The 13881-nt window shown below is 58.2% G+C and overlaps 1 protein-coding gene across 3 annotated transcripts; it reads right to left on the reverse strand.

The window, feature by feature from the left end:
- On the reverse strand, positions 1-11371 carry CACNB3 (calcium voltage-gated channel auxiliary subunit beta 3). Of its 3 annotated transcripts, none has more exons than XM_065887116.1 (13): positions 11330-11371; positions 4118-4240; positions 3773-3895; positions 3196-3311; positions 2848-2912; positions 2628-2647; positions 2349-2429; positions 2079-2137; positions 1801-1910; positions 1346-1497; positions 1037-1132; positions 773-922; positions 1-315 (listed from the first exon to the last, which is right to left on the reverse strand). In XM_065887116.1, exons 1-13 carry the CDS (start codon positions 11369-11371, stop codon positions 1-3), a joined length of 1452 nt encoding a protein of 483 aa, XP_065743188.1. The 3 variants fall into 3 exon arrangements, with proteins under 3 accessions (XP_065743188.1, XP_065743186.1, XP_065743189.1); XM_065887114.1 differs by lacking the exon at positions 11330-11371 and adding an exon at positions 7886-7930; XM_065887117.1 differs by lacking the exons at positions 3773-3895; positions 11330-11371 and adding an exon at positions 7886-7930.
- Positions 11372-13881: the final 2510 nt, after the last annotated feature.

Genomic DNA, 13881 nt, shown 5'->3' on the forward strand with positions numbered 1-13881 from the left:
TCAGTAGCTATCCTTGGGCCAGGGCCGGTTGCGCTGCCAGTTCCGGTCATTGTGGTTGTGCTCCGAGTCCTGCGCCAGGAGCCGGTCTTGGGGGTCATGCCCGTTAGCACTAGGCAGCCCCGAGGTGTGTTGGCGGTGAGGCTGGTACAGGTCCTGATAGGCATCTGCATAGTCCTCCTCCAGGTGGCGGGAGCTGCGCTGCGAAGATCCTGTCCAGGCTTGGCGGGAGCTCTCGCTGGCCTCATCGGAGGGCATCAAGCTGTCCCGCTCGAGGGGTGAGTGCTCCTCGCCACGCTCCCCTAGCAGCTGCTGGTTCTGGGGACAAGACAGAAGCTCTAAGTGAGGCCATGCGGACCTCGCCTTGGCCTCCCTGCCACCTCTAGCAGGGTGGGGATTTCTTCCCCCCTCAACTCTCAGTCCCTGGGTACACGAAATAGTGCAAGGAAGGAGAAGCATACTGGAGCATTCTCCCACTTCAGACACGGAAAACTAGAGCTTTTGACTCCCACAAAATTCAAGCTCTGCCTTCAAGACAGACTAAGGAGAAGGGTTTGGAAAGTGTGTTTCTTTGGAGTCCTAAAACAATAGCCTTTGGTCACACATCTCATTGCTTTATTTCCTCTCATCAGGAAGTGCCTTCGCCCATATGCCCTAGCTCTGCTCTCTGACCCTTTGGCCTTCAAACTGGAGGCCAAGGGTGATCCTCCGGACAGGGAGGGGGCATTGTTTTGGCTGGCTTAGCCTGAGTATCTGTGCCCTTGGAAATGGCTACCTGAAGTCCAGGTATGGTACTGGGAGGGCCGAGAAGTCCAGGGCCGGGGGCTGGGTGGTGGGTGGCCCTCCAGTAAACCTCCAGGTACTCAGCCAGGTGCTCACAGGCATCCTCCAGCTGGTTCTCATCCAGAATCACATCAAATGACTCCTGGAGGGAAGGAAAAGGGGGAATATTGGCTTCTTCTCAGCAGGAGCCCTCCACCCATCTTCATCACTCCCCCAGCCCTGGAAAAGCAAGAGCGGGTACAGGAGTAGCGCTCACTGGTGGGCACTGAACCAGCTTATCATATGCCATCATCTGTACAGTCAGGTGCTTCATCTGTGACTTCCCCCGGGAGCGGATGAGACGCTGGAGTACCTGAGGGAAAAGGGCAGAGCTGGGCCTACAAAGAACTGGGCACATCCCCGACCTGCGATACTGCGTGAGGAGCAGGCGAGGATGACTTAGAATTGTGTTAAGGGGCAGCAGGAAAAGGGGATTCAGGAGCCCTCGGGCAGGGACCAAGCAGAGTTGTACCACATTCTAGGAGGGCAGCCCTGTGGGCCTTCTCCATCACCACCACTGACTTACCTTCGGTGAGGATACTTTGACAAAGACGATGATGGGGGCCAGTGAGGTCTTGGCCAGCTGTGCTGGGTGGTTGATGGTGTCAGCATCCAACACTACTAGCTGCAGGGACTTGGCCAGCTCGAATATGCGCTCAATCTCACTCTGCACTTCAGCTATGGAGGGAGGGAGGGAGGGAGCGAGCCGCAATGCTCACCAGTGGCTCCACCCCATCTGACTCCAACAGGGCTTTGGGGGCTCCCAAATGGTGGATGGGAAGGGACTGGAGGGAGAACGTGTTCATCAAAGCCTGGGCAGGCAGAGGAACAGAGAATTGAGACTGGGTTCGGTTCTTGCCAATCCTGGGGCAGGTGGAGAAGAGGTTGGGCAGGAATGCAGTTGTCGGGGAAGAGAAAGGTAGGAGAAAGGTTCTCACTAACGCTTGAGTGGGCAGAGAAGCAGGAATGGGGACTTCTCACCAATGCTGGAGCGGGCAGAGGAACGCTCAATGATGGTCCTTTTGCCGGGATTGTTGAGCACAGATCGCTTTGCCAGTGAGAGGTCCGCTGTGACTCGGGTGATGGAGATCCTGGGGTGGGCATGGAGAAGCACAACCCACCTTTAAATTTCAAGCCTAGGCCCCTCCCTACCCAGGTCCTACCAATTTTCACTTTAGAGAAGCCCTTGCTACAGGCATCTGGAAAGAGACAATGATTTCTCCCTGGTTCTCATGCCTCCGCAGGCGAGGGCAGCTTACCTGCCATCAAACCTATGTTTGAGGAAGTCGAAGAGAGCCTTCTGCATCATGTCTGTGACCTGGGTGGGAGGGGTGAGGGGAAAGGCATGCAACTGACTGGGGGCCGTCTTGGAGGGGGGCAGCATCCCCAGGTGTGGCCATGGAGCCCAGCCCCTCCACACCCAGACCTTGGGGGATGGGGAGGGGGGAAACATCCCCTCCCACTGTCCCTGGGCCCTTCCTGTGGCAGGTTTGGTAGAGGCAACTCTGGGGTCAGGGACCTCTTCTCACCTCATAACCTTTCAGAGAGGGTCCCACCAGCACCACAGGCCGCATGGAGGGCACCACATCATAGGGGGGAATATGTTCCGCCTGCAGAATTGACCTGAGTTCAGGCAAAGTCATGGCTGTGTGGCCTGCCCTTCACCTGACTGGGGTGGGGCAGATTCAGAAGTTCTGGGCCCCCTCCCCTCTGTGTTTTCTTGCCCCTCCAACAATGATTGCCCAGAAACCTGTCCCCACAGCCAGAAGCCATGAGCCCCCCAAGCCCCAGTCCCTTCCTTGACTCACCTGCTTTTGCTTCTGCTTGGCTTTTTGGAAAAGGAAATAAAAGATTAAAGTTGGTGAAGCGGGGAAAGGCCCTGGGGGCACAGTATTCCCGTCCCCAGGGGAGACCCTGGGCTTCTCCCAGCTCCAACCCCTTCCCACACTGTTCACCTGGGAGACTCTCCCTTCCCCCTGTGTCTGAGTTACCCACCTACCCAAGACAGGTGGGTTGAGGGGAGGCTACCTAGAGATGGAGGAGGGGAGCGTCGGTTGCCAATGTCACTCAGGCTGGATGGGTTCCCAGATCTCCTAAGAGCAGAAAGGGAGGTCAATAAGCGTCTTTGTGTGTCTGTTCTAGACAGTATTTAATCATTGTATACGTCTCCTCACATTTTAGCTAGTGAGGGAAGTGCATGTGACGGGAGCGTTTGTGTGTGTGAGCTTTGATGTGTGTGCATTTCTGAATGCATACGCTAGGTGTGAGTGTGCATATTTTTGGGCGGGGATGTGTGTGCATGTGTGGTGATGTGGACTGTGGGTAAAGTGCACACGTCTGGGGTGTATGTTTACTGAGTCACAGCCCTGCTCTCACCTGGCCTTCTGCTCCTGCTTGAGCCGGATGCTCTCGAGGCGCTGGGGGCTGGGGATGAAGGCGATGTCCCCACCCTCTTTCACTAGCCGCCCGATCCACCAGTCATTGCTGTACTTCTGGGGGTGGGGTGGAGCGGAAGGGGCGGTGAGGGGAGGTGACCCAGGCCTCAGTCCTGGCACTTCAACGTGAAGGAGCCAGGGAGGCATTGGGACAGTGGGTCTGAGGAAGGCAGCGCGAGGGGAGGCGGGCAGGAGAAGGTACCAGAGGGAAGGGCAGCCAGGTTTGAGACCCCCAAGACTTCAGCGTGAGGCGTCACAGCTGTCACAGGGAACCTAAGATGCAACTAATCTAATGGCTTACTTTTACAGATATGGAGACTGAGGCCCAAGCCAGGCCTTAGGAGGATGGAGACCCTGAAGATTAGGTCTTGGATATGAGGGTTTTACGGGGGTGTGTTAAGCGTAAGAGTCGAGGAGCTTGGGGAACTTGTTTATAAATGAGGACCGAAGCAAGAGGAATGGGAACTGGGGCAAAAGCAGAGAGATTAAGTGGCTTCTATTTGGAGGGGAGTGGTCACCTCTTTAATGTGCAGGAAATCTTTGGCCTCAAAGTTGACTCCAGAGCCCTGGACTGGGCATTCCTCATCCAGCACACCACAGTAGCTGACATTGGTCCTCACAGCAAACGCCACGGGTTTGTGCTGGAGAATTTGACCATTGGTGCAAATGAGGGGAGCCTCAGAGCACCCCTTCCAGTTTCAGTGCCCCATCAGCAGAGGGCGGAGGCCCCATCAGTCTGCCCATCCACACGCACACCCTTTCACACTCACACACATCCTGCCCATTGACCCCTCGAGACTTAGGACCTAGCACAAGTTTCCACCCAGTCTGGCCTGTCCTGCCCTCAGCCGGCAAGATGATACCTTGGCCCTTTCAAGCTGCTGCTGAGCCTGGCTCTCCACTTCACGCCGGGCACTCTCCCGGTCCTCCTCCAGGGATACGTCTGAGTCCAGAGATGGGCGGCTGGTATAGGAGCCAGCTGAACCCTGGCATGGGGGAGAGGCTGTGACCCGTGGGCTCAGGTGTGAAGGGCACTAGAGAGGCACCTCCGAACCCTACAGTGGTGCCACCGCTAACCTCAGCCTCTCCAGCTCCACGGGGGTGGCTGGGCCCGCCAGTCCCTCCTGTCTCCCCAAGAAGGGCCCCAGTGCCTCTGGGGCTGCAGAAAAGCCGGCCCAACCCATATGTGCTATGATCTGGGTCCCTCCCCCCAAGCCTATTAATACTGCAGCCTCGAATAGAGCTTTCCCTTCCCTCCTTCCTCCCTTTTCTCCCCTTGACCATGTCCTGTTAGGCAGAGGGAAGTGAGATGTACTGAAGATGATATATTGGAGATGATTTGGAATCTTCGGAATCCAAAGACCCAGCCCTCTTGTTCACATCAGCCTGCAAAGCAGCTTGGAAATTATTTCCTTAAAATGCCTGGGAGGAGTACAGCCAGCCAGGAACAGTCAGGAGACACTGGTTGGCAAGGCACTGGTCCTGAGTGTCAGGATATAGCCGCGCACCCCCTTAGATCCCATCTCCTCCAGTCCCTACTCTTCCAGGGTGAAGAGGAGGCCACAGGGCTCCCAACTCCAGAAAGTTACTCCCTCTCTACTCTCCCCACCCCCACTTTCTTTCCTCTCACACCCGCTGGGACAACTGGCCAGGTGTGGGCAGCAAACAAGACAGACTGACCAAGTGACACAAAGCTATCTCCCTAAGCCTGGGTGAGGCGGGGCCACACCTACCACCTGGCCTACATCTCCCCACCCCTTGCCCAAGGGGATATCAGCCCTGGAGGAAGGCTGAGGTGGTGCCAGGCAACCCAGCCAGGAGCAACCCTGGGGATGCAGGGAAAGGGTCTTTGGTAACCTGAGCCAGGAGAGTGTCAGAGTCCTGCCCATTGGAAGGGCCTTTGGGCAATGAAGGTGCATTTGGAGGGCTGCGGAGCTCACCTTCAAGGCCCTGAGGGAGATGTACAACTGAACAAAGGAAGCTGGGCCTTAGGGCAGGAGGACAGAAGTCAGGCTGGCTGGGTTTCCCCCTCAGTCTAGGGAAAAGGGAGCCTTTTGTTTCCTGCTTCAGTTTCCCCTCTTTATGGGCAGAAGTCTGAAAGTGACACCTCCATCAATTCTGAGGGGCAGGTGGCAGAGATAAGGCAGAAGCCTAAAGGGTCCGTGTGGGAATGTGTATGTGTATGTGTGTTTAGTAGAATGTTCTCAGGCTGAGGAGCATTCCTTCAAGCCTACTGTGCATAAAGGCAGCGGAGGCCAGATTCTTGGTGGGGAAGACAAACTCACACACCTGCCCCAGCCCCGCCATGGGCAAGAGGACTGGTCAGACTGATGTCAGCCCAGGTCCTAGAGCGTAAGCGAAAGACAATGTCTGTGGTAGACCCAAGGCATGAAGATAGCACAAGGAGGGAAAGTCCTGCATATTACAGACAATGTTCCCCATCTCTCCTGAGAACCAAATAAGGCTGGCTTGGCAGCAGGATGAAGAGCAGCTGAGCCCCAGGAAGAACCTTTGCACTGTCAGTCGAGTGGGGGGTCCTCCTTCCAGGGGCCTGGGGCACAGGAGACACCTCTGTGGGAAATGGCTATCTGAAGTAAATAGGGGCCAACAGGCTAGGAGGCAGGAGGCAAGGCAGGATGACCACTCGCTTTGATAAGTGTACATCAGGTATCTCCTAGTTGCCCAGACCTGTGCTGGGAGAGAAGTCTGATCTTTACCCTCTGTTCTCCAGGATCTCAAGCTAATTTAGTCATTTTTGTGTCCCTGCCTGGGGCATCTGGGTTACCTGGCCTCTCACCCTAAGACGGGAATGACAGGATCTCTCCCTAAATGTTTAGTGAGTCATGCTCAGACTGAAATCCCCTCTCCGTTATTCCCAAGTCCTCAGAGCTCACCCATCACTCCGGGAACAGGGCTGCCCTGCCAAGCATACTCTGGGGTCTTGCCTCCCCCAGCCCTGTTATGCCCAAACAGCCAGAGCCTCAGTACTTGGGAGCTGCCAGGAGTTGGCACAGTGCCCTGGTGGTGCCCCCCTTGCCTGGTGAGTGTGTGGGCAGGCTGCAGCTCCACTCTTGCCTGGCACGGGGGAAGGAGAGGAGGGAGATGAGCCGTTGGATTTATTTAGAGCCTGATTTCCCTCCTACTGCTTCAGAGGGGGCCCTGGGGAGAGCAAGGAGCCAGGCAAGAGAAAGGGAAGTGGGGGAGGGTAATCCAGGAACCAGAGAAGGGTGGGGAGCGAGCGATGGGTTAGCAGGCTGCCCCCAAACACCATCCACACGTCAGGCTTCACCTTGCAACAGTCCTAGCCTTCTCAACCAGGGACAGGAAGAACCTTCTACGGCCCTCCAGCCCCATGGAGAGGTTCATTCTCAAGCTCACCTTGGCACCCTGGGCTGTGCCAGCTGTCCCTTCAACTGTCAGAAAGAGGTGTTCACCACAGCCTTGAAAATCATCTGCTCTAGCCGCAATGTAATTAGCCCCAGAGGCCCAATCAATGGGGAACTGGGCCCCAGCAGGAGCCCAGTCCCAGGAAAGGACTGACAGCTGCCTATTCTGAGCCCTAGGACTCATCTATCTCGGACTTCGCAGCAAGAGATGGGAGAAGACTCCAACACTCCCCTTTCGACTCTGGAGTGCTCTACCCTCCATACCTATCAGGGACTCCTTCTAAGCCATCTAGTTGCCCTCATAAGGAGGTCTTCTTGTAGGATATTTGAGAGAAGGGACTGAGCTGCTGCTGCCCATCCTTGCCCCCATCTTTCCAGGCACTTCTCCCTGCGCTCTGAGCTCCGGGAATCACTGCCTAATGAGCTGATTTGTCTCAGTGGGTCAGGAGATAAAAGCAAAGAGGAGAATTAAATATTTATCAGCTGCCTGGTTCTCTGAGCGAAGAGCTTCCTCTCCATCCCCAGGCCCTCCATGCTGAGCAGGAGCTCAGGATGCCCGCTGCTCTGAGGATGCCTCAGCAGGAGGAGTGGAATGGATGGGGCTCAGTCAGCTGGCTCATCCATGTGCTGGGTGCCCAGTTTTCAGCCTGGGAGAGAAGCTGGGCTGGAGGCAGGGTGAGGAGATAAGGCAATGCTCAGGGATGGACAGCAGAAGGGGATAATGGAGGTCCTCAAGTTTTATGATCCGTCTGTCTGAAGGGGCTGGTATCGGATTCTCTGCTGTTCTCCAGGCTCCCTAATTTGTCCTTTACTTGAGGCACAGGAGGTCTGGATTGTCCCCCTCTGCAAGGGCCCCGGCTTCTCCTGTAGCTGTTGTGTTCAGACCCCATAAATCCTCCCTTGGGAACTCCAGACGTTGCATGAGGCCTCTCTAAAGCCTCTGTGCCCTCAGCCTCCAGCCCCTCCTCCCTCCACCCTTCTGTCCTGGGCTGTGGAGCCACCCGCTCTGAGCCTTTCCCCCACGCTGGCCCCTCTTGGCACACACCCGATGCCCCTTGCTCTAGGACGGGGGCACTGGGGAGCCTCTGGCATGAAAACCCATCTCCCCACTTTCCTGGAGCGCCCTCCTACACGCCCTGCCCCGCCGCAGAGGCGTTTTTCAAAGTCCTGAACTGGGGTAAGGGTCCAAGGGAGATGAGGTGTCACCCCAATTTCCCCACCCCCACCCTCCCCGTGGGCACTCACCGCCTCCGAGTCCTCAAACCCGGGCACGTAGGAGTCGTCATACATGGGGGAGTCCGGGTGGGGGGAAGCGAGCGGCGCCAGGGGCGGGGGCGGCCCGGAGGCAGGGGCGAGGACAGCGGGCCGCGCCCGGGAGATGCCACCGAGCCCCGCAGCCCTGCGGGCGGCGGTGGAGAGCGAGAGCGCGAAGGAGGGAGCGAGTCGCGAAGACCAGCTGCTCCGAGCTCAAATCACCGCTCCCCCCACCTTACTCCCCCCCCAACCCTGCCGGTCCCACCCCGAGCGCGGCTGAGGAATCTGGCGCCGGCTCCGACAACAATAGTGCCCGCCCACCTGCCCCCCCTCCCCGGGGGCGGGTGCGGGGGGCGGCGGGGGGCGCCGGCCACCCGCGGAGCCCGAGACCCGGCCGGGAGAGGTGGCCGACGGGAGCCGGGTAGAAGGTGGGTCCCCAAGCACCTATGGGGCAGAGGGGCGGCGGAGAGGAAGGGGAGGAGAGACTGCGGGCGGGGCGGATCCTGGCTTGGAGGAGGCGGGGCGAGGAGAGATGCGGAGACTGAGAAATACGGCAACCCAGGAAATACTCCGCCGGGAAACAAAGGGCTGGAGCGGGGGAGGGGACGCGGAGACTGCTTGGGAGACGAGACCCCACCGAGAAAGGAGAGGGCGCCGGTTAAGGAGAGACAGGAGAGAGAGAGAGAGAGAGAGAGAGAGAGAGAGAGAGAAAGGAGGTACAGAGGCAGAGGGAGGAAGAGGGGAGGCAGGAAAGTGGGAGACTGGGGGAGACAGAAGAGGCGGGGCGGGGGCGGGGGCGGGGGCGGGGGGGCAGACGGGGGAGGGACGGCAGGTGAGAGGGCGGGGTGTCTGGGCCCTGGCGGCACGCGAGACTCCAAACGCAAACCCCGCAATGGTACTGGGGAGGAATGGATTTAGCGACCCCAGGCCAATGCCGAGAAAGTAGCCCCTGCCCTCCCTCCGTCCCCCGCCCCCAGGCGCTTGGTCCCCTCAGTGCTGGGACTCTTGCAGCAAAGGACCTTGTTGCGCAACCCGTGCGAAGGGGGAGGATTGGGGCCCGGCCACCCTACACCTGTTGCGCGGGCAGATTTCATCCTAGTCTGGCCAGGATGGGGGTTCCCTTCCTCACTTCCTTGCCAAGGACTGTGCCAGGCATTGCCAAGGCATCGTGGGAACTGGCGTAGGGAGGGGCTGTTTTAGGCGAGCCTAAAGGGAAGAGGAAAGAAACCAGAGAGCCGAGGTCGGGGCATGGTCGTGGCTTGGACAGAAGGTGAGAGAGCCTGGCCACGCGGGGTTTGGGAGGGGGAAGGGCAAGTGTCCCCAGAGTCACTAGTGTAAGGCCAGATCCCCTCCTTAGCAAAAGGATGAGGCTGGGCTGGGGTGCCTAGTATCTGGGTTGGAGCCACGTGTACTGCTCTACCAGTCAGTCTCCTTCAAAAGGGGCACCCAGATTTGACGTTGGAGACTGAACAGCAGCCCTTATCTTGAGGAAACTTCCTCAAAGATCCACCCATTTGAGCTCCAGAGCAAAATTATTCCTTTGAATTTTGATGGCCTACCTACCCCTTCATGCCCTCCCTCCCCGTCCCCTTGGGGTGGGGGTGGATGTGAGGTAGACAGAGGGTTACACTTGGAGAGCTTCACAGCTCAGTCCTTCTCCACTCCCAGTGTCTCACACCCACGAGGGTGAATCCACAATTTGCTCGTCCCTTTTCTTCCTGGGCTACAGGGGAATTAGTAAACCAAAACTGACAGGGTTGGGTGAGATCTACAGTAGGAAGCCCTGCACGTGGGAGAGAGAGGAAGACCACCCGAACCAATTGGCTTCCCACTTATGTCACTGGTTCATGTTCCCTTAGCAAGAAAAATAGAAGGGGTCTCATCTTAAGACTATCTTTAGTCTGCCTTTAGTCTGTCACCATCCTGTGAGTGGTGCATTCCAGCCCTGCCCAGCATCTTCCTCCTGCTGAATTTGGTGAACAACTTTGTTGGAGCCCCTATGGCTCACTATTGGGGGAAGCAGTCTGCTTTCACGGTTCCCTCTCCCGAGGCCAGCACCATTTGGGGTTTGGTTATATGTTGGATTCTTCTGTATTGGAAGTTCCCAGACACTGTCTTCTCACTTTGTGCCCTCTCCCAGTTCCTCAGTATTCCTTATATCCTCTTTTATTCTCTGTCTCTTCAATTCCTTCTGTCCTTCCAGAGGGGCAGAAAGGAGGCATGAAATGTGAAACGTAAGACCCTCAAGGTGCTCTCTCCTGGGAGATGATTCTAATGAACAATACAGCTACTGGGGCTTCTGATTCTCCCCATCCCTGTATTTACTCTCCTGGCCTCTCCTTTAGGGACTCTCCCCACCACCAGGGTGTCCATGGGATTGTAGGTAACAGTGGATCTGCCATCAGCCTCACTCCTTCCTTACACACCTTGTTGTCTTCATCCCCATCTGGGACAGTGGTGTCTAAGTCTGCTCACAAAGCATGAATTACCATGCTAACCACCCCCACCCCCGAGATGTGTTCAGGTTCCTCATACCTGGCCCATCCCCTGGGTCCTGCAGGAGCTTCGGAGCCTCTCCCTGGTTCCCTTCTCTCCGAGTTGCTACTCACTGCCGCCTTTTATTTCTCACCTTACCCACACCTGCCTGCTCTAGTTCTCATGTAACAAGACATGTGCCTGTCAGTATCCATGTGGTCCCTAACCCCTTTTCTTTTCCCTGGCTGAGCATAAGAAGAGAAAGCTGAGGGGCGGGGAGGGGAGAAAGGATTCAAGGAGAGGATTCCTCCTGCCTTCCTCTTTCTCAGGAGAGAGTCATTAGAGTGGTAGCTGGCAGGTACTCGAGGCATGCAAGCAGGACGTGGGGGTCTTGGTGGTGGTGGGGAGCCTGAATAACCAGGTTTGGGAGTTGGAATTCTTGGGAGCCTCCAGAATGCATTCTGGCTTCTCCCGTAAGTGCACCAGGAAGCGGGACAGATCCCAATCCCTGAGTGTTGAATGGGGAAGCTGAGGCAGGAGCTAGGACCTCTAGGAAGTCCTTCTCCCCAGCAGTATTTAAGATCTGGACAAAGCCAAAGCCCCTAGCATTTAGCTGCTGGGCTGCCCCCAGGGAACCCAGGGAGGGCGTGCGCGGGGGGGGGGGGGGGGGGGGGGGGGGGCGTGCTTGGCAGAGTCCTCCTCAGTCCTCACATCTAGCCCCTTTCCTGGCTCCCCAGACAGTCCTCCCTCCCCCCGCCTCCACCCCATCCCAGTCCCAGTGCTTAGAAGCTGCCAGCACTGGCCGCTCCCTCCTTTTCTACCTGCCACCTCTACCCTTAGCCTCACCTACTCGGCCTCCCTCCCTCCCCATCGCTGCAGTGTCCCCCAAATGCGGGCCCTCTTCCTAGCTCGCAGTGGGGCTCTCCTCCCACCCACTGGGGAGGGGACCCTCGCGTTTACCTCATTCAGCAGGAAGGTTGCACTGGAGTCAGAAAAAGACATAGACCGGGCTGGCGGCCTCTCCCCCTCCCCCGGGCCAGGGGCTCCGAGGCAGGAGCAGGACCGGGCCGCTGCTCTGCACACTGGCTCCCGCCTGCACGCCTGGCCTCGCCCCACGACCGCCAGGCTCCGACGGCTGCTCCCTTCCCTCTCTCCGGGTTCCCTCCCCCTTTCCTCCTCCCTCCTTCCCTCCCTCCCTTCTCTCTTCCTTTCTCTCCGCCTCTGTCACTCTCTCCCTCCCCTGTCGCCTTTCAGTCCTGCTCTCTCCATTTCCGTCTCTTCCTCCTCTCTACGGTCCATGTTCTCTTCATCTGGGTGCCTGCTACTGTCCTTCCATCCCTATATCTCGCCTCCATTCTCCGACCCCCCCTCCCCCATCTTCTTCCTCAAACCCCTCCCTAGAAAAGATAGGGACTCCGGAGCTCCCACCGCCACAGGCAGAAGGGCGGCAGTAGCTGGGGGGCTGCCTGGACTCCGGGGCTTTAGGCCCCTGCTCTGTGCGCCCGGCGCCCATCCTCCAGCGCCCGAGGAAGAAAGGCGCCGCGGTCCCAGCGACGGCTTCGACCTGTCCTCAGCAGAGGAAAGGATCGAAATCGCTAGCTCCAGCGTCAAGCGCCCCCTCTGGGTTCCGGGGAAGCTGTCCTGTCACTGCTCTCTCCCGGGTTCCGGGGCCGCGGGACTCAGCCCGCAAAGGCGAAGAGCGAGGCGAAGCGGCTCCTCTCCGACCGGCTGCAGCGCCCCCTGGGCTCATTCACCCGGAGGTCGCACACGCCCTCCAGGTGGTGGCACCCGTCCGGGGTCCCGTCTGTCGGCCGGCAGGGGTCCGGCCCTGCCAGCAGGAGGCGCTGCCCTGGGCAGAGCAGAGGCGGCGCAACTCGGAGCCAGACCCCCTCCGAAGCCTAGGACGATCCCCTCACCCGTTCTTCTTCCCAGGAACTGCGGTCCCACTTCCAGACCCCTGGTATGGGACTCCAGGCTGCACCCTATCCCCACCCCCGTGGGGCTCCTTTGAGATCTTTGGATCTTCTGGGGCCCTGGCCGCTCCTACCTCCATCCTGGTCTCCAGGGGCACCCCCTCTAAGCCCGGCAGCGTCCGGGCCGGGCCTGGGTAGCACGGAGTACGGAGTCGCGGGACCGGTACCCCCTCCCGCCCCGGCGGGCACATCGAATAGGACAAGCCCAAGTTCTGGCGGGGGAAAGGGGGAGCAGGGGTGTAGCCCCAGCCAGCTCTCTCCCTGCACCCTTGTGAGCGGATCAGCTTCTCATTGGTCCCTCCAAACCCCCAATACCCCAGACTGGACACTCCTCCATACCAAAAACGGCGGCTGGAGGGAGGCGGCGGCCGACTCCGTGGCGGAGACAGATTCATCCTGAAGCGGAGTGACCCGGGGTCCTCAACGTCTCTCTCGGCATCAATTAGAACTCTTCCCTTTCAGATCGAGGGCGTTCCACTCTCCTCCTCGGCTCTTCTCTTAAGTCCTTTCCCCTGGGGGTTTCCGACCCTCCCCCTCCCCATCCTTCCACCCTCTGGGGATCTTTGGAAGACTTTCCTCCCTCTCTGTTCAGCTGACCCTGCCCTTGCCCCTATTCCAGAGGGAGGTACATTGGGGGAGAATCAATTCTCCTCTTTCCACCCCCAGCTCCTCCTCAGGGTTAACCCGAAAAGTTCTTTGGGAGGGCATCTCCTCCTCTCCCTCTCTGGTCTAGTCCATGGATCCCCTACCGCCCACCTACCCCCAAGTTACTCAGCTTCATCTATTCAGAGGAGATAAAGAGGTTGTGTGTGTGTTTTTAAAATGTGCGTGGAGCGTTTTTGTTTTGTTTTGTTTTGGCTCTAATAGAGGGAGCAGAAGCTTTGCCAGTCATTTGGCAATAAGACCCCGAGGGAGAGAGGCCCCTCCCTACACCCCCGCTGACCACAGCTAATGGACTAGCTCTTCTGGGCCTTGGGGCAGCTTAAGTTTCCAAAGGAGAAGTGGGGGAGGGAGGTGCTGGCCAAGGCAAGCAATTGTCCCTGGCTTCCCCCTCCCTCCCTCCTCTGCAAGAACTTACAGCCTAGAACACCATCGCCCTCCACCGCTTACTTTAAAATAGAAATATCAGTGACTTCTCTCTGATCCTATCAGAGGGAATCTAAGTGCATAGGGGCAGCTCTGCACCCTTCATTTTTTCTCATTTCCATTCCAGCTGCTGGAGCACACAGCCCTCTCTCTTCTGCCACTGAGAGAAGGTAGGACCCTCAGAGCTAGAGCCGGGGGCCCAGCCCCCGTGTCCCCAGAACAGTCCTCTCCCAGCCCCTTCCATGTGAGATGACTGGCAGGAGTATCCCTCTCTGGGCCCTGTCCAGGACCCACACAGTCTTCCTCCCCACTTTACCTCCCTCAGTACCCCCATTTCTGGCCCTGACCTCACAGTATCTGGCACTCTGTTCAGAGGGGCCTCTAGCCTGGAGGCACTCCTGTGAGCCATACCTTAGCTTGGCGCCTTCAGCTGCAGGCCCCCAGGGCTTCCCA

The sequence above is a fragment of the Phocoena phocoena genome, chromosome 11 (genome assembly GCF_963924675.1).
Source record: "Phocoena phocoena chromosome 11, mPhoPho1.1, whole genome shotgun sequence".
Classification (NCBI taxonomy): domain Eukaryota; kingdom Metazoa; phylum Chordata; class Mammalia; order Artiodactyla; family Phocoenidae; genus Phocoena; species Phocoena phocoena.